Source organism: Alligator sinensis, unplaced genomic scaffold (genome assembly GCF_000455745.1).
Source record: "Alligator sinensis unplaced genomic scaffold, ASM45574v1 scaffold1086_1, whole genome shotgun sequence".
In the NCBI taxonomy this organism is placed as follows: Eukaryota; Metazoa; Chordata; order Crocodylia; family Alligatoridae; genus Alligator; species Alligator sinensis.
This window is the reverse complement of record NW_005842600.1, coordinates 177875-200435: the sequence shown is the minus strand read 5'-3', so window position 1 is coordinate 200435 and position 22561 is coordinate 177875. Positions and strand designations below refer to the sequence as shown.

At 42.6% G+C, this 22561-nt stretch overlaps 1 protein-coding gene across 2 annotated transcripts in view; it reads left to right on the top strand.

Annotated features, from left to right (window-relative positions):
* TRA2B (transformer 2 beta homolog) overlaps positions 1 to 18081 on the top strand; it is a 25464-nt gene extending 7383 nt beyond the window's left edge. For both annotated transcript variants that reach the window (XM_025214732.1, XM_006032978.3), the window contains 7 exons: positions 3578 to 3740; positions 4935 to 5123; positions 6693 to 6808; positions 8466 to 8549; positions 14754 to 14819; positions 15733 to 15806; positions 17649 to 18081. In XM_025214732.1, the coding sequence (XP_025070517.1) occupies positions 3578 to 3740; positions 4935 to 5123; positions 6693 to 6808; positions 8466 to 8549; positions 14754 to 14819; positions 15733 to 15806; positions 17649 to 17659 (703 nt within the window). In that variant the 3' untranslated portion in view covers positions 17660 to 18081. The remainder of the gene's footprint in view (positions 1 to 3577; positions 3741 to 4934; positions 5124 to 6692; positions 6809 to 8465; positions 8550 to 14753; positions 14820 to 15732; positions 15807 to 17648) is intronic.
* The last annotated feature ends 4480 nt before the right edge of the window (positions 18082 to 22561 follow it).

Genomic DNA, 22561 nt, shown 5'->3' with positions numbered 1-22561 from the left:
GTGCTGGTTTCCCCTCAGCATAATTTTTCCTGCCGGGCTCTCGCAAATGTGAGCCTTGATAATTTTTTCAAAGACTTTGCCAAGGATGGAGGTAAGACTGACTGGCCTATAGTTGCCTGGGTCCTCCTTCCTCCCCTTCTTGAGAATGGGGATCACATTGGCCCTTCTCCAATTGGTCCTCCGGGACCTGGCCTGTGCACCATGAGTGTTCAGATACTGCACAGCCACCTGCGGGAATGACGTCAGCCAGTGCCTTCAGTACCCTCGGATGGAGCTCATCCAGGCCTGCCGACTTAAGCGCATCCAGTTCCTTCAAGTGCCTCTGCGCCATCTCAGGGTCTACGCTTGGTAGTCTGGTGCCCTGCTGCTGCCTCTCTACAATCCCAGTGAAAGACTTGTCTTGCCCCTCATTTAGGAACACAGAGGCAAAGAACTCATTGAGGAGTTCAGCCTTGTCCCCCCTGTCTGTCACCAATTGCTTATGCCCATCTAGTAGGGGTCCTATTCCACCCTGGGCCTTCCTTTTACTCCCTATATATCTAAAAAACAATTTTTTGTTATCCTTAACTTGGGATGCCATCCTCAGCTCCATGGTAGACCGGCCAAAGCTAACTGCCTCCCTACAAGCGCAAGCAGAGAAGGTATACTCCTCTTCAGTAGTCTCTCCCTGTTTCCACTTTTTATATGCCCCCCTTTTTGCCCGTAGGCTGCTCTGGGTTTCTCTGGTCAGCCAAGGAAGCCTCTTGGCCCCTTTCCCCCTTTTTCCCTGTATTGGGATTGTCTCCCTCTGTGCCTGAAGGATCATTTCCTTAAGGCACAGTCACCCTTCCTGGGCTCCCATCTCTTCAAAACTCTTACTCTGCAGTGCATCTTTGACTAAATGCCTGAGTTCATTGAAATCAGCTTTCCTAAAGTCTAGCACTTCCACCCTACTAGTTACCTTACCCACTCAAGGTCTTATGATGAATTCTATTATTTGGTGATCACTGTCCCCCAGGTGATCACTGATCTGTAGGTCTCCTACCATGTCATCCCCCACTGCCAATACCAGGTCTAGCAAGGACCAGGTTCTTCAACTCCTCTTGATGTTGATACTCTTTTTGCTTCAACATGGTGACCGTGGCTCCCTAAGAGATGGGGGCAGGGAAGACTTGTTTATACCTGTTTGCCAGTCTCCAGACTCATGGCCTTTTCAAGGGGGTCTGCCTTAGCATAAGGATTGCATAGTATAGGGGTGGAGCATTCTCCAAGATCAGGGGAGTTTGGCTTCTGTAAGAGGGTGTTACTCAGGCTGCAGCTGGAGCTGTTTCCTTAAGGGTTTCTCAGGTATGCTGGAGAAACATATGGGTTGGAGAGTAAGACTCCCAATTTTTGTTCTTTCTTTTTTTAACTTTATTAATGAATCCAACCCATAAAGTAGCAGTTTAATATTCAAAAACGTATCCAAACCCCCAACATATACACAAAGGTAGTCTCTTCCTCTAAGCAGTGTCTGTGATGGCTTATCAGATTCTGATTAGGACAACGCATGCACTAGTGTCCCTGCCATTAATTATAACACAGCTCTGTCTTCTGTTTTTATTGTGATCTCCATGTCTTGGTCACTGCCTAATACCCAAGAAGTTTTGGGATTTGTCAGTGCAGGTATTAAAGTTTTCAGAGCTTGCCATCACAGTCCAGGAGACAAGTCACTTTGACATTTCACTGACATGACTTGGCCTGCCAATAACAGCTTTATATACCTTGCTTCATATTTAACTGAACTGAGCAACCTTCACTTGTCACCAAGAATCCAGATTTTTTGTAGTAAGTTCCACAGTAAGAATGTGAATATTTTTTTTTTATACCAGAGCACTTAAGGCCTCTAGGATTTCTGCATATCTGGTGTTACTAAGTAAAGCATGGAAGCATTCTCAGAAAAAGCATGGAGGGAAACCAGGCTACTTCCTCAAACTCACCAAATATTTGGTTATCGTGGCTAATATTCAGTGAGTTCCAGATTGGGATAATCTCTCTTCTTGTCCTAGCTTGCCAAAGTATAAAATGTAGCAAAAGGCACTTGTTCAGGAACACCTCATTTCCAAGGATACCATCCTCTGTGCTTTACTTAAACGCATCAGATATGTTTAGAGCTGTGATATCTGTCATTGCTGTCTGCTAAAGTTGGATCAGATTCTTTTTTGTTTGCTGAAATTCAAGGGAAGATCCTTAGATCACTCTTCAAATGAAAAGTTTTCCTTGTTTGCAGTGAGAGGGGGAGAGAACTAGATTTGCCATACCATGTTAAATGTTGCTTGAAATGTTGTCATGATAAAGTTAAGCATTCCTTCCCTCTGCCTTTCTTTTACTGTTTCCTTCTTTGCATCTCAAAACAGAAAAGTAGTAGAATCTCTCTTGAATGAGGTCTACTGTAGCATAGATTTAGTAGGTTACTCTGGAGGGTGTTTGCCTTCATAACTACCCTGTTCTTTCCTCTGCTTTTGGAGACCATTTGAAGCACAAGTGGGAATGTGCAGAAACATCTCCAAAGGGTGTGATTAAAAACATGTATTCTTCAAGGCCTTTTCCTAACTTGCCTTGCTAAATATGACTGAAGACTTCAGTAAACTAAGAAAAAGTTAGTCATTGTATTGACAGCATTGAAAAAGACAAGCTATATTAGTTGAGCTGCTTAGTTTGGTGTGTGTTAGTTGAAATTCAGTCATATTTAGCTTGCACCGTCTCCCCAATTCCTTCTAACCCAGAGTTTTTGAGATCATAGAATTCTTTGGTTTAATAGAATTGAAGCAGTTGGACTCATGGGACCTTGCCTTTCAAATTTCAGTGCTGGAGAGAGGGCCATGGTATTGTTTTCCCAGAGACTTTATAGAAAGGTTCCAGAGGATAAGTCACAGCTCATGGTACATACCACAAGTATGAATGTACAAAGACAATATGTGCAGCTCCAGTTAATGGTGGGTCACTTCTTAATAAGGAGAAAAACCACAGGGGTCTCTATGCCAGTCTAAAAGTCTGTTTCTTTAATCTTCCTTAACTGCTAGCCTCTGGGCCTTCAGGTAGTTTCCTTCATTCATTTTATTTGAACTGAGCTTTTACAGTCTCACTGAGTATCATGTTGTCCTATAGATAGATATTTCTTCATTCTCCCATGATATGAGTCTTTGTATGCTTGTAGTTGTATTCATAAGCAGAGATAGTTGCATTCTGTCAAGTCTCAAGTCCCTTCCTCTTTTCAGTAATATCTTTGCCAAAAGTGCCATTTTCAGTCTCCTGACAGGAATATTTCTTTATCTTTTGGGACTAAACTAAGTATAAACTACTTCAAATCAAAATAAACTTAAGAAAAGTATTAACTGTTAGAAAATGCTTGGGTTTAGAATGAAAGTTGTAATTCTTTCTGAGCTGACTTAATCCTAAGAACTGGAGCTGAATTGAGTACTTGGATCCTATAAGGTGTGGTATAGCATGACTGTTATGAACTATTTTAAACAAGAAGCATGGGTATTGCAGTTCAGCATATTATGCATTGACAACTTTTAAAACTCTTTAGAAGTAACTTAGTTCTTTCTCCCCACAGGTCTAGGTCAAGGAGGAGTTCTCGTAGACACTATACAAGATCCCGTTCCCGCTCTCGCTCTCACCGGAGGTCCCGAAGTAGGTCTTACAGTCGGGATTATCGACGACGACACAGTCATAGCCATTCCCCTATGTCTACTCGCAGGCGTCATATTGGAAACCGGGTACGACTGCCTTGGAAGCAGTTGGTTATAACATTCCCTTTCCTTTCCCTTCAAATCCGCTTCCATTTTTCTGGTTTGTAAAAGTAAATTCCGTTGAATAACAGCAAAAATTGAGATAGTCAAGGAAGCTGCTGTGCTTGTAGCTAGTTCTTAATAATCTTTGTACATGTTCCAAGTTCTTGGTTTTTGACTACTGGAACACTGGGTAAGTAATAAACTAGTAGCCTTTATCTTTGAATCTTCCAACCATAAATTTATTTAAGCCATGTGGCCCCAGGCCAGAAGCCTCTGATGGGTTTCCCCGGGGGTTGCGGGAGCCTGCCAGGCTTCGCCTGGGTCCTACTGCCCTTGGTTCCTGTCATTTTTGACAGGAACCAAGAGCAGAGAAATATTAATTTTCTGAATTCTTTAGGGGCCCTGCGGGCAGATAGAATGGTCTCACAGGCCGGATCCAGCCCGCGGGCCATATTCTGCCCACCCCTGGTATATATCCATATTAACCAGTCAGTATGCCACTTAAAAGTAGAAGATTGGGCATTTTCAGACACTACTCACTTCTGAAAATAAACTTGTAATGTCATTATAATATTCCCCCGCCGCCGCCGCTCCCTGCAGGCAGTGGTAATGGGAAGCAGAGGTGTGGGGGCGAGGCCACCAGAGCTGGCCTTGCGCCCCCCCCCTCCCCCCCATGCTCCTTGGAGGTAGGGGTGGCAGTGTGAGGGGGAGTGGGGTCGGGATACTGTGGTGGGGGGTGAGGGCAGCTCTTCTTCCCCCCCCACCCCCACCTTGGTCCCAGGCCTACTCCTACTTCTCCATCCAGCCCCAGCATCAGTCCCAAGCCCACTCCTCCTGTCTGCTTGCTGCTGCTGCATCAGCCTGGGCCTGCTGCTCCCCATCCCCCTCCATTGCCACAGTGGGCCCGCTCCTCCCCACACCCCCACATCAGGCCTGCACCTGCTTCTCTCCCCTTGCCGGACCCCACGAGGGAATGGGGGGGAGGGTCTACTCTTGACAGGCAATTGGCTAGTACCTCGTTATAAAAAGCTGACTTAAACATACGGGCTTGTTGTACTTGTAGCCGGAAAGCTAACTTAAGGATCTGCCTTGAAATCTTCTGAAAGCAGTTTATGTTTGTATTGGGTTTAGCAAAAAGTAAAAGTTTTTAAACTCCAGTATTTTGATTCTTTCTAATAGGCAAATCCTGACCCAAACTGCTGTCTTGGTGTGTTTGGACTGAGCCTGTATACGACTGAAAGGGATCTCAGAGAAGTGTTCTCCAAGTATGGCCCAATTGCAGATGTTTCCATTGTGTACGACCAGCAGTCTAGGCGTTCAAGAGGATTTGCGTTCGTATATTTTGAAAATGTTGAAGATGCGAAGGAAGTAAGTTGGAATATGTATGATTTGGAACATTTGCCATTCTCAGCTGCTGAAATGTTCTTGTACAGTGCTCTGCAAAACTATGGTTCTTTCTCCTGTGCTTGAGGCCAGTGTAGAAGAGAAATACAAGGAAAGATGTGAAACAGTCAAAATGCAAAATAAATATTGAGTGCCTGAGCAGTAACAGGCATAGCAAGTTCTGCAGGAAAAGTGAAGAAATTATGGTTGCATTTGTTTTAAACCAGTTTGGCCAGGAGGTTTGAGGACCATTTCTTTCCAGGTTGAATTTGGATGGTCTAGTGATCTAAGCATTGGGTTTCAAATACCACAAGATAAAATTCCATCATGGCTAACTCACTTTTACCTCTGTCTGAAATAGTTCCACACTGCTTGTTTGTTTCCCCTGGTATAGTCATGGAAGTTATTACCAGTCAGATAAGAACAGCACTTGATTAATGCTGCTGAGCATAATTTGGAAATTGCTTTGGAATTGCATGGGATGAAAGGTGCTATATATGTATTAAATATTGCGTACTAGCCTCTAAAGCAGATGGTTGAATGGAAAATATTTCAATATATAACAGAACTTAAAACTACGCAAATTCTAGCTCTCACAATTTGACTTGGAAGAGTTAAACAACTTGCCTTTTTAAGTTATTCCTTCTTTAGCGGGGTGGTCTTCCCATCTTGGAAAGTATTCGGTAGTTTTAAAACAAGATTTAAAAAGTTTTAGTTTTCATATTGGAATGATAGCTAAATGTGTCCAAAGCCAAAATCATACTAGGTTTAATGGACACGCACAATTTTTCAAGGGTCAGTAGTAAATCAGTAGACTTTTTGCCTTGTATATCAAATTAGCTACTTAATGCTATAAAGTAGAAACTGTTTATCTGCAGCTAGAGAAGAAATAGTTCTCATACACTTTACATTTTTTGCCAAGCTCTTCTCAATTCGTTGTAAAAGAGCTACAAGTACTCTTGAGCACTTACTGAATCATATTTGCAGATCTCTCAGCACAGCATAGGAGCTTTGTTTCAAACGTGCATACAAGTATTCCATACCTATAAGGTCCACTTAAATGGATGTATAAGCAGATTTGCTGAAATTAAAACATTAATGCTGCTTGCAGATGTTAAAAAATAAATAAAAAAAACCCTTTGCTTTACCAGAAGAAGCAGCAGGTTACTTTGACCCAGTTCTGCAGCATCTGTTTGGATCAGGCGCTTTGGCAGGTCTTTTTGGCCCTTTTATCTAAAGCTGACTCAACCAGCTGTTGGGTAGAGGCAGCAAGGAAGCCGCCTTTGGGGCACCTGATCTGTGCAGAGCTTGGGTGAGCTGGGTCCAGCTAATGCGCTGTCTTCTGGGCATGCGCTGAGCTTGGTGCAAAATGCACTTTTAAAGTAAAGCACCTTTTTTTTAATGTCTGTAAGCCGCCTATGAGCGCACACACTTACATTCTTCTGTCTCTTGGACACTTTTTAAATTGGAGTATCTAGAACTTGTGATGGGTTGCATAAGGTTATTACCAGTCTGAAGTTAGAACAGCAATTCAGACAATGTTGTTCTGTATAGGCTAAAGAGCGTGCCAACGGAATGGAACTGGATGGGAGAAGGATCCGAGTAGATTTCTCCATAACAAAAAGACCTCATACTCCTACGCCTGGAATCTACATGGGGAGACCTACTTAGTAAGTTATCCCCGAAATCAGGTGGCACCAGTACCCACCCCACTTCCCTCCCCTTGCCCCAAAAAACCCAGTGTGTGTAGCCTCTTCTATTTTGTTTGTCTACAAGAGCACAAAGTATTTCTGCTTCTGTATGTTCCTACTTTGTCATGCTCTGCATTTTGATTTCTTTTTTAATCATCAGCAGGGAGCCTGGTTTTCCGTTTCTAATGGAAAAACAGAAAACCACAGATTTCCCCCTTTTTTTATCAGCGAGAACACGGATTTCTCCTTTTAGCAGAGAAACCCACAGATTCCCTGCTCTTGCAAACAGCTCTGGAGGCTGGTTGAGCTCCAGCCTAGGAGAGCTGTTTGCAAACAGGGCGGGGAACCCCGGGCAGGGCCTGAGGCTCTTAATCAGCCACAGCTGTTCTCAGCTCAGCTTCATTCTTTGTTCCCAGAGCCTGAGGTAAGTGGGGCTTGCAGGGGGCTGGGGACCCCTCTGGCAGGGCTGGGGGATTGCAGGTCATGGCTGGGGGCACTGGCAGGACTGGGGGGCCCAGGAGCCAGCCTCGCGAGCCCCATCCAAGCAGGCAGAGCAGTGGAGGAGCTGGCTCCATGCTGCTTCTGCTGCAGCTGCTTGCTGCTAGGGGTAGGGAGCTGGAGACTTAGGGCCCTGAGCCCACAGCCCTGGCAGCTGGGGGCCCTCTCCGCAGGGCTGGGGGGCGGTTGGGGCAATGAAGGGCACCAGCAGGGTTGGGATGGCTTTAGGGGTGAGTGAGGGGCACCAGCAGGGGGGGGAGTTGTTGGGGGGCAAATGAGGGGCACCAGCACAGCTGCAGGGGGCTTTTAATTTTAATAAGGGATTTGGGGGGGTTTGTCAGAGAGAACCAGGATCCCTGATCAGGGTCCCTTTTTGAATGCTACTTGTACAACACCTGGCATATGGCTATAAAGTTTAGGCGTTTGTGTGCTAATCCGTGCAGCTACTTTAAAGAAGCATTTGTTTCTACAATATATTTTAATGTTTTATTGTAAGTTAAATCATATATATCACTATCTCCATAGCCAGGAATGGAAATAAGAGTTAATTGGAAAGCAAAATATCAGGGAACAGTTGAAGCATTTTCCAGATTCACCTTTCTGATCTCCAAATTAGTCAGTCCTTAATTTAGTTCCGTTTTGGGAGTGTGCTTCTTACAGTTGTGCAAGTGTCACTTTCCCTGGAAAACACAGGAGGTTATAATAACAAGCTTTAGTTGTACAGCTCTGCTTAATAGGATAGTTAAAATGTGGACATTAGGCTTTAAACCCAAATGCTTATTTCTTAACAAACTGAAAAGACTTGTTCCTTCAGCTGATGGCGTTTTTTTTTTTTAATTGGGCTTTTTAAAATAATGCCTGTGTAACTGAAATGTTATGCTTGAAGTCATCTTTGGCCTAACAAGGATATATCGTTCCAAAGGGAACATCTTCAAGGTAGAAGAAAAGAAAAAGTTGGCTTGGGGAGAAATTATTCCCAGAACCCATTTTGGATGATTAAATGCAAAGAATAGTCGGGTTGGGTTTGCAGTTGTTACATGTATTTCATGATGTTATTTGAAAACTTCTACAGCTGTGTTAACTGAATGTACTCTTTTGTAGTGTATTAAATGCGACTGTGACTGTTTTACTGTTATAGCGGCAGCTCCAGAAGGAGAGATTACTATGACAGGGGATATGACAGAGGGTACGATGATCGGGATTATTACAGCAGGTCATATAGGTGAGTCGGTATTAACTAGTACTTCCAAAAAGAGGAAAAAAGCCTTCAAATCGTCTTGCAATATAGCTTTCTAAAAACTGTTTATAAAAATAACTTACCTGTGTTTCTTCTAACTATGCTTTGTGCCTTGGAATTCTTGTAAAATCACTTAATTTTATATTCAAATTCTGGTTTTGAAATCTCTGGTTCTTACTACACATCTTTGTGTTGACTCTGACTGCACATGAGAGAAACTGTTGTTGGTCAAACTGGAATGGACTCTTGTTCAAGGAGATCTTTCAGTTCATCCTAAGATTAGGCCAGGATGCTATCCTGTTAAATTTGTAACTAAGCGTACAAATATGTATATCATGTACTTTAATATTGGTGATTTATCTTGAGTTAAGAGTAAGACATCTTTGATGCAGTTATATGTTTGAAAAAATTCTCCCACAGCTGTACCTCCACCAGAGGTAGCAATGTTCAAATTGTATCAGAGAGGCCATCACTTAGGTTTTTACCACTGTGTTTTAAGGTGACTTGTAACAAAAGAGTTCAAACTGTTGCCACTGTTATTACCGGTAGTAAGAGTATGACAGTGGAAGACTTTTTTTTATGTGAGTGTAAGCAGCATCAAAAAGTAACGAGCCTTTTCTTTTAACACCAAGCAGCAGTTGCTCATTTATGCACGGTATTTAGTCTGACGCGTCCCATAAAAGGACAGTGTCAGGCTGGTACAGAAAACAACAAGGTTAACCTATATTCCAAGACAGTGCATCTATTTGTTAACTCCTGGGCATCCAGAGTTGGATTTTCTTGCTGTAAAATCTGTTCCAGACAACAGCTGCTCCAGAATCCACCAGCACAATTAGCTGTAGGAATGCAAAGTTTTAAATGGGAGGAATTGAAATAATTAAATGCAGTGCTTATTACTGAATTGTACCTACAACACTAACATAAGTATAGTCAAGGAATTTTAAATACAGTGGTAAAGATAAAAGAACAGAAGACAATTAGTGGAGAAACAATGTGGATGAAGCATCATGATTTTTTTTTTCTTTTTGCAGAGGGTTTAAATATGAAGGCCTATCCCAGCATGACTCAAAGATAGTTTGGCTAATATGAATGGTGTTTGATTTGGGGATCAAATTATTTTTTGATCAAAATGGCAGGTAGCGTTTTAGCTTCCACACAACGATTGAGTTGTGGGGGGGATAAGTCTGTCCAGAGAATCAAGCTTTGTGGCTGACCATAGTAATAGGATGAAACTTTGTAATAAATGAACCCTTGAAGATACCATCTAACCTTCATTATCCCAAGTTGTCCTTATTACTCCATTTATATCCAGGTCCCTTTGAACAGACTTAAGTTCAGCTTGCCTGACATCTAATGTAGTTAAACCTAGATTTCAAGAAATCCAATACACTTGCCCTACCTTAATCTCACTCTTTTCAGCTGCTCTTTTTTTTTTTAAATCATCTGGCTGGGGTGCTGTGTTTTTCCAGTTGCTTAGGACATTTGGGTTCCTATAAGATCCTGTCTGTCTTGATTAAATTGCATTTTCTGTTCAACACCATGGTAATTTGTTGGGGAGGTGGAGGGAGAATTGTCTGCATTTACTTGATTACATATCTCTACAAGGATACTATAAAATTTACTTGGAACTTGATTTTAAAAAAGTTGACCTTTTTGCCAGTTTTGTCATTTGATCATTTTGATGAAAATGTAGAAAGTTTTTATTAAATGAATCTTCAGGTTATTGGCCTGCACAAAGCTGGGTTAAACAAAAAACATGTTAATACATAGAGGAGCTCTTCATTCTGGCATATTTACACAATAATTATACTACTGAAATGGTTAAAGTTGCAATCTAGCACTTAGGCTAATTGATGTTTTCTAACTTGCCTGTTTGTATACATTGCTGTAGTTTTAATGCTTATGTGAAGGAGGCTGCATTGAGATTGGATACCCTTCATTCTGGCTTTCATGTGCTGGACTCTAGAGTAATTGTTTTTAAATGTAGTTAGTGTTACTCTCTAGGCTTCCTTTTTTAAAAAAAAAAAGTTGGGGGGTGGGGGTTGGAATCCTGTTTGATGCACTGATACCATCTGAATCATTCCCAGTACTGAAAGATGGTGACCATTGCTTCTCTCTCTCTCCCTGTTTTGTTTTTTTCCCTCACCAGCTTTCACTCAACTACTTTTTTGTCCAGTCCCAACACTGTCATACTTCTTGGCCTAATCTGTTCTGTTCTCTGATCTGTTGAAACAGATGATTTTAATACATGCTGCTTGGAATTTAATAGTGGGGGTACAGAAGAAATGAGCTTTCTACTCTGTTTTTTGGCTGTTTGCCCTTTGTAGGTGAGGACAGTCATAACTGAGAGAGTCCCTCTGAGACAGTGGAGAATGCATATGTGTAGTTGGGTCATCACAAGGATTTTTGAAAGCTTGGAATGTGGCCACTTAAGACCAAACCTTTTAAAATAGTATTAGTAGCTAAAGTGTAGTCTCCTTTTAATACATTTGAGCTGTACCTCTTTTCAAAGCTTCATTGGCCATTGTTGGATAGATTTTTAAAATTTTTTTTACAGGACTAGCAAAAGGCATATTCCTGGAACAAAGGCCACATCTTGGCAAAGTTTTTAGTCTTGTTCTAGAGTGTGTTGGCACCAGTATTTTCCAACAAAATGATTATCATCACTTTTAACATGACAGAATAATCTGTTTTCCATGATTTTATTCTCAGGTTGAAACTGCTTCAGCTGCATTATAAAAATAAATAAATAAATAAAAGTAAGCCTAAAACAGTTAACTAGCATATAAACTAGTCCAAACCACTGGCAAAATTCTAAGCAACTGAAAGTAGGTCTTAGTTAGGGGGTGTTGGGCAACCTTCATAGGGAACACTACTAATTCTGCCTATGTTGATTATGTAATAAGCTTAAGGGCTCAGAGTTCTCTTGCTCCTGTTTTTTACATTGGAATTTTATCACAAACTCCATCTTAAATCCAAGAGTATTAGTTCAGGAAAATCTTAGAGGAGCAATTATTTACCATTAATTCTTCCTCCTTTCCTTCCCTCTCCCCCCTTAATCTCATGTGGAATAAACAAAGTAAGTTTGGTTTTTTTCCCTTTTTTAATCTAAAAAGTCTATTCAGAAGCCCACAAATCTGTCCATGATTTTCCTTCATTGAATTTCGACTAACAAGAGTTTGAATTCAGGTGAAGGGCAGTCGGAAAGATGGGCAAGATTCTAAGCAGTATCCGCAAGAGAGTTCCATAGAGCAGACTGGTCCTGCTGCTGCGCCTAACCATGATGTGTCAGTAGGATGATGCATCAGTAGGACTAGAAGCATTTTCACTTGCTCACTACTTATACCAATGAGAACAGCTAGTTGCACAATCTTGCCTGCACACAGGAAAATAAATGGCAGCCCATATTTAGAAAACTCGCTAGTAAGATGCACATTCAGTTCTTTCTGTGGCAGACATGAGGGGTGAGTCGTATCTTCTCTACAGGCAGCACAACAGAGCATGGCAGCAGGTTTTGTTCTGCTGTTTCCAGGATAACTGGAGTTGCACTCGACATTCCCCCTCCTTCCCTCCTCTCCCCTTAGGGCTAAATCGGAAACCTTCTGAATAGGAGCTTGGCATCTAAATACCTTTTTAGATCTGGCCCTAAATGATCTAGAATGATATGCTTTTAGCGTGGTCGTACTCAATAAGTTTAAAGAAGGTCTGTCTGACCTTGTATAAGTTCAGCAAGGGTAATTGGCCCTCCATCTATTATCCTACCTCTTCCCTTCCTTGTTTACAAATAAGGGGAGTACTTTTAGTCTCTGTTTTATTGTATAGTATTCTTTTCCTAGAGGCTGAGGTTAAGGCATGGTTTAGTGACTTCCGCATCTCAGTTTTCTGAGTCTACTGAATCCCCTCACATAAACTTCCAAATATGATGCTGAAAAATTGGACTGAGATGGGGCACTTTACTGTCATTTGGGAATAAATTTGCATTGGGTTTAGTGCATGTAATGATATTGTGTAAAAGCAACTTGAAGCCCTTTTACATGCTGTACTCTAATGCACCCAACTCTGGAGTAGAGCTGAAAAATCAGTTGGTGCCATCTGGTGTGTTGCATTGTTCTTTCATCTGAACAGTGAAGTCTTACCTGTAATCCAGTATCAAATAGGATTTGCCTGTTATAGCTTACTCCCTCAATATGTGGTATAGGACCTATAATGCTTAGCTGAACAAGACTGCAAAGTGTTGCAACAAGTTGTAAGCCCTTCCCTTACAAACAGGGTATTTGTATACACTTGTACTGTGCACAGAGATCTTGGTAAAATGAAACTACATTCAGCCTTTAGAAAAGGAATTCCCAAATAGAAATTGTCAATATGTGAAATCTTTTCTTGCTTCATATTAAAAGTGCTAACTGATGGTTTTTGAGACCTGCTGTATTTACAAGGGTTTTTAGCATCCATTTACCCCTTCTTTTCTCTATGCAAATTACATTCATACTCCAAGTCCCAGTGAAATGGTTTTGTTGTCACCAGTGTTTCTGAACCAGGCTGCACTTTTAGGTGTGAAAACATCTATATGCGATTCACAAGATGAGCCAATATCTTTTTTAAATAAGAAATCTATAGTATCAAGAACATTTTGCCCTGTTGTAGTCTTTGCAACAAAAATTGCTCTACTTTTCTGTAATCAAAAAATGAGTGAGGGCTCAGAGCTGACATTTTCTAAGAGGAGTCTTGAACTTAAAGTGGTTGAGAATCTCCCCAAACTGGTCTATACCACCACCTCAGGATGCACTCGCATTACCTTTTAATCATGGTTGCCGTGTTCCCAGTTCCCTGTGAATACACAGTACCTGAGTTGGGGCACTTTACTGTCATTTGAATAATGTGAATCAGTACCTGATTATTCACAGGGGCCTTGACTGCTTCCAGTAGCAATTTGGAGCGCTTGGCACCTGCTCAAACTTTCTGTGCATTCTTTGAGCTTAATTCTGTCAGGCATGAGGATCATTTGTGTGGGGGCAGAGTTAAGGACCATGTGTGCTAGAAATGATCTCTCAGACTCTAGTGATTTGCATGGGCTAGGGGTGACAACAGAATGGGCAAAGCTATTTTAATTGCATACCACCTGTCTCAACAGAATAAAAAATGTTCACACCCAAGATGACATGCCTAAGTAACTGTGAAACTTATTTTTGTAACACACTTTTTCTCTTGTCTAAAGCTTGGATTGCAAGCTTTGTTGCATGGGCTTGGCACTACTTTGTTTGCATTGCAAGGTATCTGACATGCTTCTGGATGCTCTAGAAAAGTAGTTCTTGACCCTTTTAGACTCAAGGTATCCTTTGATAGACTTGAGGCACCCTTAGGAAAGTGCTAGCTTCTAGTTTTCACTTGTTTTCTGACTACAGAAAAATAACAACTTGGAAAGACCACAACGGGTTGAAAGGTTTTTTTCTTAACACTGTAGCGTTCTATTTGAAATCTCTGGATTTAATTTGTTAATCATTTGCGTACATAGCATTTCTAACATTGTGGCACCCCTGAAAGGCTCTTTGAGAACCCCAGGTTGCTGTGATTCTTAACCAGAGTGCCACTGCTTTAAAACTATAACATCTGTTTTGGATATCTTGTGCACTGTGAGTGACTCTTCCTCCTTATGGAGAATGTCTTGCTTGGCTGTTGTGTTTAAGAAGTCTCATCATTGCTTTTAATATGCTTCTCCCATGCATTGAATCTGTTTGCTCATGTTTCCACATAGGAATGAGCTGATTGCACACGTCATACTTGGCGGGGGGGGGAAGGAAACAAAACAAGCCATGCCCAGCTGGATGTGCAAGTACAAGGTTTTGCACATCTTGACAATCACTGGATTTTGTATGCTTTATGTTAAAATAGTCTTGAGCTGCTGCTTTAAGGATAGAAAAGTGTAAAATACAGTTTAAGCCACTTGAAACATGAGCCCTTTTTCACTTTCCTGAATGCTGTGACGTTAGCCAAGTGACACTACACAAATTAAGTGTAATGAAAAAGGGTAGTTTGTTTATCTTATGCAGCACTCTTAGACATTTTATCTCTCCTGTGTGATCAGACGAATTGTACCTGCAAATGGTTTCTCTGTGTATGTGCCTTTCTCTTGTGTTATGCCTTTGCAAATAAAATAACGTTTGCATTTATTTATTGCTTTTGTCTTCACAGAGGAGGAGGTGGAGGAGGAGGAGGAGGAGGGTGGAGAGCTGTCCAAGACAGAGATCAGTTTTACAGGTATGCTAGGAAATGATTTAATATGCAGAGAACAGTGGAAATGTTCAGGGGGAAAAAAGGCTACATAAGAATCAAACAGCCAGAGCCTAGTGCATCTTCCAAAGCATTAAAGGCAAGTGGTTAGACATGGAAATTAGTTAATTTCTGTCAGCAACACCACTTGCCACCTGAAAGGTGTATAGATGGGTGATATGGTTGTTTTAGCATAAACTGGCATTGGAGCATTATGGAGGGAAAATTTGCAGTCTATGCCAAGGGGTTAAGCAGTTACTGAAAAAATCTGTGAGATACTCTGAGCTTTGGGTTGGGGGTATGGACTTAGTCTAGAAAGAAGGGGATCCCCAGTTAAGTCCAATACAAAGATTTCATGCTGTTAGCTGTCTATCTCAGATTTAACTTTAAGAAGTTTTCATGTTATGGAATGCTGCTTGAGGTGGGTGTTAATCTTGTCTGTAATGAGTCATATAGCAGGAAATTTATTTAAACTAAATTATTTTAAAAAATAACGTCTCTGTAACTGGTTTATTCATAAAAGGGTTATAGAATGCAAAAATAGCATTTTCATTAGAAAGAGTGAGTATAACAAGTTTGTTTTTTCCGTGTGCTACTGATTTCATAGATGCCATCTAGTACTAGGGCTAACTAACTACACACTATCTATTAGTACACTGTATGGATAGTTCTATAACTGAAGTAGTGTGTATTTTCAGTGAATAAGTTACGAACGTTAAATAGCTGAGTGGACTGTGGGTGTGGCAAAGTTAATAATTGATGTCAGGAACTGGTTACATCCAGTAATCACCGGTGCCTAAGTGTGCCAAAGGAAAATTAGAGAATGCAGTATTTTTCCCTATCACATCAATTAACATAAATATTAATAACCTTCTGAAACTGGAATTGACTCTTTCCACAGGAGGCGATCACCATCACCATATTACAGCCGAGGAGGTTACAGATCTCGTTCCCGATCTCGATCCTATTCGCCTCGTAAGTGGTCTTGTTTTAGAACTGGCAGTTCAAAAGCAGCTATGCTGTTAAGTGCTTGTGTAGAATGCTTTGGATAGAGATGATCCTGCCTTGAGCAGGATTGGACAGGAACAGTGGAGAATGACCTTTTTGGCAGGTGTGCCACTCTGATCCCCTTCCCCTGGCTGATCAACTGCTCTGCTTTCTGGTGCTCTGCCCTGTGCTCCCTAGTTGAACTGCTTTGTTTTCTTCTCCCTTGCCTACCTTGCTATCATGTTGCCTGTCCCTCCCCAGTCTGCCAAGTGCTATATGCAAAGGCTGTCCGTACCACCAGTGCCCAGCCTTGGACTAGATGACCTTCTGAGGTCCCTTTTTGGCCTTGTTTTTTTTGTGGTTTGATTGGACTTCAATGAACTTAAACAATTATTTGAATGGGCAAATGCATATTGAATGTGTAATGCATATTCGATTGGAAAAATGAATACTGGCTTCTCCACCATTTAAAGATGAGACAAATGCTAATTTTATTCTTCGGAACTTTACGAAAGCATCCCTTCAGGTTTTTTAATATACTGTTTAAAGAGTTGTGGGCAGCCCAGTTGCCATGTGCTGTCTTGTCACTTTTACAGCTTTGGTTATGCCTCTGTACATGTCAGGAGTGATCTTTTAGTCCCAACAGGCACTTAAAAGGTAGCTGAGGTTCCCAACATGATGATCTTTGCCTACTGCGTACAACATCTTAACTTTGAGATCTTGCACACTTTAGAAAAGGGCTCTCCGAATATCTGTTTTTGCTTTTTATATAGCAGCCATACATTTATCTCCTGTACAGAATGCCAGTTGAAATATAACTGTACGTAATTGGCTTATTTGGCAGTCAAAATTGACTAACATGTAAGGTTGGCACTTCAATCCTTTAGAACCATCTCTGCCTTCCTTGTCTGCTTTTTGAGTAAGCCCTGTCCATTTCAAGGCTGCTATTCCAGGCAAGGTGCCCCGAGTGAAGTGCAAGTGACTGAGAGCTTGCTGTTCCCACATGAGTTGGTACACATGATTAAATCACTTCATCAGTGCCTTCTTTTAATTTTAAAATAATTGGATTTTGAGAAATGGGTTGTACCATTCACATGCACTGCCTCCCACCTCCCCCTTTATCTACTGCAGTGGTTCAAACTGTTTCATGGTCAAAGCACCCCACCTCCACTTCTCTTGAATGTGGTGGCAACCCCTCCTTTCCTAAGTAAGAACCTTTGTTGGTGCAGCTTCAGTTTGCCTCTGTGCTCCTCAGCCAGGTCTCTGCCTCCAGGTGAAACAGCCTGCTGCACAGCTTGCCAGAGGAGGGCTGTTCATGTGCTGCTTCTGTATTAGGGCTCTCTCATCACCCTAAAGGAGGTGGGAGCTACCTCATGCTGCATAACCCTTCCTGGTCCATTGTCTCAGCTGCTTCTGGTTCCAGGCAAAATGTAAGGGGTATTGGACCAAGAAGTGCTGCCCAGCAGGAAGCAGTTTGCTGTCTGCGTTAGGCTGATCAGGGAGCCCTAATTTCAGTGGGAGAGCATGGGGCAATCTTACCTGTCCGGTGTTGCCATGGCACCCCAGGTAAGCCTGTAGATCTATATTTTTCAACTGGCTTGTAAGGTAGTAACTCATGTCATTGCTCCTCCTGTTTCTGACTACCTCCAACCCAAATCCTATGGGAGGTGTCCACTGAGTTCACGTGTGCAGCCCAATCTGTAGCTCTTCAAATTGAGTATCTTTTTGAGCAGGGCAACTCCACAGATGCAGATGAGGTACACTTTAAAAATGCTGGCTAAAGACCGTTGCTCCTTAGAAGTCTAATAGATGTGTAACTTTTTTTTACAGGTCGCTATTAAAACATGGAATTTCAAAGAATTTCTGGTTACAGCCCTTGAGTTGAAATCGCAAACTTGTGGACAATATTTTTATTGTCTCTTCTGTTTCAAAAGTGAACAGTGCCTAGTGAATAGGTGACTTTGACACCTTTTATGAAGACTACTTTTTGGTGATGTTAAAACGCTGTTTCATTCTGCATATCTGTTGTGTAGTTTGGTGCTTTGTTCAGAGTTGTGTTTTGAGAGGAGTATGTTTTGCATGTATTTTTTTAGTCTCAATTTTGACTGCTAAAACGTTTCTATTGTAAAAAGGAAAAAAAACCAACCTGTTCATTTAAAGTTTTTTCTACTGATTCCAGGGTATTCTGAAGATCAAAACCTGTGTAAAATGCTTTCAAATGGTAAAAATAAACATTTTGATTTTTACTTCCTTTACAACCTCATCTTGTGCTTTAGCCATTTTATTTCGTCCTCATCCATCTCTCTTTAGTATAGTAACTGAGTATTTGAAAGAAGACTGTCTACAGCCTGTCAATATACATAACATGAAGCTGGTGGATAAAACATCAGGTTTACACTGTAATCCATATTGCTGTTGCCTATATAAAATTTGTTTTTCATATGTACCAGGAGATGCTGATTTCAATATCTAATTAATCAAGCCCTGATACATAACCAACCAGTAGCAAGGATGATGAATACACTTGAATAGAAATGTAGTTTGGGAGAGGCTTTTTTGTAACTGACTATTACAGTGGCAGTGTTGGGCTATTTTCTGTAACCTAGTTGAGTTCCTCTCCTCACTCCCATCCCTCTAATGTCACCTTGCTCTGGTGATTTTGTATTTCCCTACTGGATTTTGTCATCTTTTCAGTTTCTCAATCCTAAACATGAACTAATAAGGTTCTACCACCTTCCCTACCCCCAGGGTATGAATACACCCACCCCACCCCTAAAGGTTTGAAACATGGTTAGGCTCCCTGGGAAGGAGGACCAAGGTCTCTCTGACATGTAGACCAAGTGTCTGTGATTCCTGCAACAATTTTGCTTATGAAAGGTAGTGAGCTAAGTTGTTTTAACTGCAGTCAAATTCTTGATTCAATATTTTGGTAAAAGGAAAGAGAGAAAATCCTTCATTTAAAAGCATTTGCAGAAGGCTTAAATCTACTAGTATTTTACTTTTGGAATTAGCTTAGCTCTTAATTTTCGCAATGCTTTTTACTCGATAAATACTTTCTTTGCTCACAGTAGCCAGTGAGGCAATCTCTGGTTTCTCACCTACACCCGATGTAGGAAAAGAGCATATGGTTTTCATAAGATTTGAGGAACTTAACAGATAGGCAGTAGAAGGAAGAAGCAGGGGTGTGGAAAAGACTGAAAAGAATAAAAATGGAAGGTTGCCATCTTTTCTCTTTTAGTAAAGGTTACTTGCTAGCCTGACACAATAGCATCAGTTTGTTTCACTACATCATTTCTGAAGCATGGACATGAAACGTAGAAATGGCATTCGAGCAATGGCCTCACTTTATGGCATAGGGAAGGAAGTGATACTACTTACTCCATGATAAGCTGCTATTTAAACCTCTGGTCATTTTTGTCCTATTAGTTTTTGCATTGCTTTAAGCATTCATGTTCACTTGGCTTGCCACTTTTTGACCCATATGTTCCTTCAGTCAAGCATCCAGCTCGCTATTCTGAGAGACCTACACTTTGTCTTACAAACCTGCATGTCCATTAGGCATGTGCAAATAGAGAAGTATTCGATTTGGGTTCGGCCGATTCAGAGGACAGTGACTTGATTTGATGATTCGAATTACTGTCCCCATTTGATTCGACCAAATCAGAATTGGAGATTTGATGCTGGTTCAGATTGGCCAGGGAGAGGCAGGCACAGCCAAGCGGCTGCAGGTTCTCCCACAGCTCCTCCGGCTGTGCCTGCCTCTCCCTGGGCCAGGGGAGCTGTGGGAGAAGCCTCCATGGCTGCCCTGCCCTACCTGGCCCCATCTTGCGCCCGGCCCCAGCCTCTGGGCACTTTTTTAAAAGCCCCTGCACTCGCTGGCTGCAGCAGTGGGGATCAGGGCCCCTGAGGGCTTGTGGCAGAGCCCCCTGCATAGTGTGGGGCAGTAGGGATTGCTTTCTCTCCTTTCCCCCCCCCCCCCCCAGCCTGGCACCTGCATGGCAGCTGCTCCATGGCACTGGAGCAGTGTGGCTTGACAGTGCCATGTGATGTCTGAGAGCTGAGGCAGAGCAGTGCTGGGCTCTGACTGCTGGAGCCACCCCAGCTCCCAGACAGCGTGCAGCACCCTGCCAAGCCATGTTGCACCCATGCCATGTGACAGCTGCGCACAGGTGCCCAGTGGGGGTGGGGGAGTGATCCCTGTAATAGCTGGGATTTTTTTTGAGCCCACTCCATGAACATCCCATATAAGGACACGCAGGCACACATCAACCATGCCAGATCTTAGTTGCGTTCTGTGCTGTCTCGTGCCCTCGTTAGAGGCCATAAATGATAGAGCAGGTACAAGTTTCCCTCAGTTCCTTCTTACCACCCATAGCACTAAGGTGGTGTCTGACCATGGCTGACTACTTTTCTTAAGACTTCAAGTTTGTAGTTTGGTCCTGGAGTGTAATGAAATCCCTTTGCTCCCTCTTCCCCTTCTCTTAACGTGGGTATGGAAGGAAAATGAGATGCATCTACAGTGAAGTGGGCTGCTTCCACACACAAGCCCCTGTGGGACATTCTAAACCCTGCCTGACCTGCTATGGTCTCATTCCCTTGTTCATGGTCATAGAAAAAGTGCCAACTACCTAGGGAAGGCCCCATACCCAACATTTGCACTAATTACACGATTACAGTATGCCCTCATTCTTTTTCCATTCACTTGGGCAGTAAGGGTCTGTTGCTTGTATCCACAATGACTTCCACCTATGGTGGTCTTACTCCATGTAATATTTATGGGGCCTGGAAACCAAGCTAGGAAACTGGTCAGCAATGTGATGAATTCAAGATGGGTGTATGTGACAAAGTGGTCTCAACCCAGTCAGGGAGGGATATCTGTCTGATCAGATGGCGATGGCAAACTTCAGGGCTGTGTGCAGGGATAGATTCATCCAAGTGTCCAGACAGCTGTTGATGTCTGATCAAAGCTCGCATTCTCAAACCCTGTGGTTTGCTTGACTTCTGTAATATGTACAAAGTCATACCATGTTCTACCAGGCACCTGATGATGGTAATTGTGTGAAAGGCCTCCAGTCTCTTAAGTCTCTCCACAATAATTTCTGTGCTTCAAGCTTATACACAATGCAGATGAGACATAGGGCTGATTGATCCTTCTTTTTGTACCAAGTCATAGCTTATATTGTCTCTCTATTGCTTCCTCAGTGAGCCCATCACAGATGACGTAGGGCAGTCCTTCACAGTACATCTAGCAGGTGCCTGTCCAAAGTGCTCTGCTTGAAACAGATAGACTCCAGCCCATTCAAAAGAGTATCTACTAACTTGTATATTCTGTGCAACTGGTCCAACTGCCCTCATAAAATAAATGGTTGAAATCTTTTCTGGGGGGCATCCTAGAAACATGGCATCAAGTCCCCAAACTGAGACATTATGCTAAAGCTTCTGAATCCAAGGAATCCTACCTATCCCTTGTCATCAACACTGGATAACAATGGCTCCCCTCTTGGGAGCAACCCTAGAGTCGGTAGCAGAGGTTCCTCTAATGGCACTGCTGCACAAGAGATGCAAGTGGCATTGAACCAATCAGCTCAGCTCCATACTATGCCTCCCTGGCTGTACTAGCCTTTCTAGGGATCATCAACACAAGGGCCCTGCACCTGAGGGCAGCAGTCAGGTGACCAGAAGGGACAGGGCTTGGCTGCTTATAAACCCAGCCACTGAGCAAGGGCTGGCAGTTCAGGCCTGCAGACAGTGGGGGAAGTAATGGAGGACAGAGCTGAGTAACAGTGAAAAGAAGGTACCCTGGGGACTGGAAGGAATCAAGGCAGCTCCTTGTGTGAGTGGCAATTGTTATGACTGCCAAGGGGCTTGTAGTTGCCTTATAACTGGAAGGTTAACCTTTGGTGTTCTTATTTTCTTCTATGTTGTTAAACTTTAAGGCCAGAAGACTGGGAATAGCCATAGGGGCTGAAGAAGCCATGAGTGGGTATGTGGCAGGCACTCTCCTCTGCAGGGCTGGGGCCTGAATCAGTGGACCTGCCTTGAGGGTTCTTATGTAGAGAAAGAAGAGGTAAGGCATGGGTGTGGCTAACGGGAATGGCAAGGAGCCCCCAGTAACTGAAAGCACCTCAGAAAGGACTATCCGAGTCCAAGAGCAGCCTGCCTCCAAATACACTGGTTACCAGCAAATCAGGCAGGTGAGAAGGATGAGGAGTAGTTTGGGGTAGTACTGATGAGAAGGGGTGGGGATGAGAGCCCATACCCTTCACGCTGCCGAAGAAATGACTAATGAGGGAATGAACATAGGCCCAGGCTCCACCAAAGAAGTTCACATCTGATGAGACCATGACTTTGGACCTATGGTGTGATGGTCAGTCACTCCAAAGCATTCCAGGGCTCCCAAGATTTGTACAGTGAAAACCCTGAATATCAAACTGCTGTATGAGAGCCATTGCACAAGCTCTTTGATACCTGGACCCCATGATTTCTTGTAAATGAAAGTATACTGGAGCCTTTCAAGGGGCTCTGGCAATAAAGGGGGGACCTTTACTCTGAGCAGGGGGACCTGGATTACTCTTCAGCTTCTGCAAGTCACCAATAATTGGTGGATTTCCTGAGCTGGCAAGTTGCAGGGTCTTTGCACATAAGACTGATAGTCCACCATAAAGGTTTCCCCCAATAGATTGGTTTGCCACCAGAGACAGCACCAGATGTCTGCTGGTCCAGAGGAAGACTGGATCTTTACC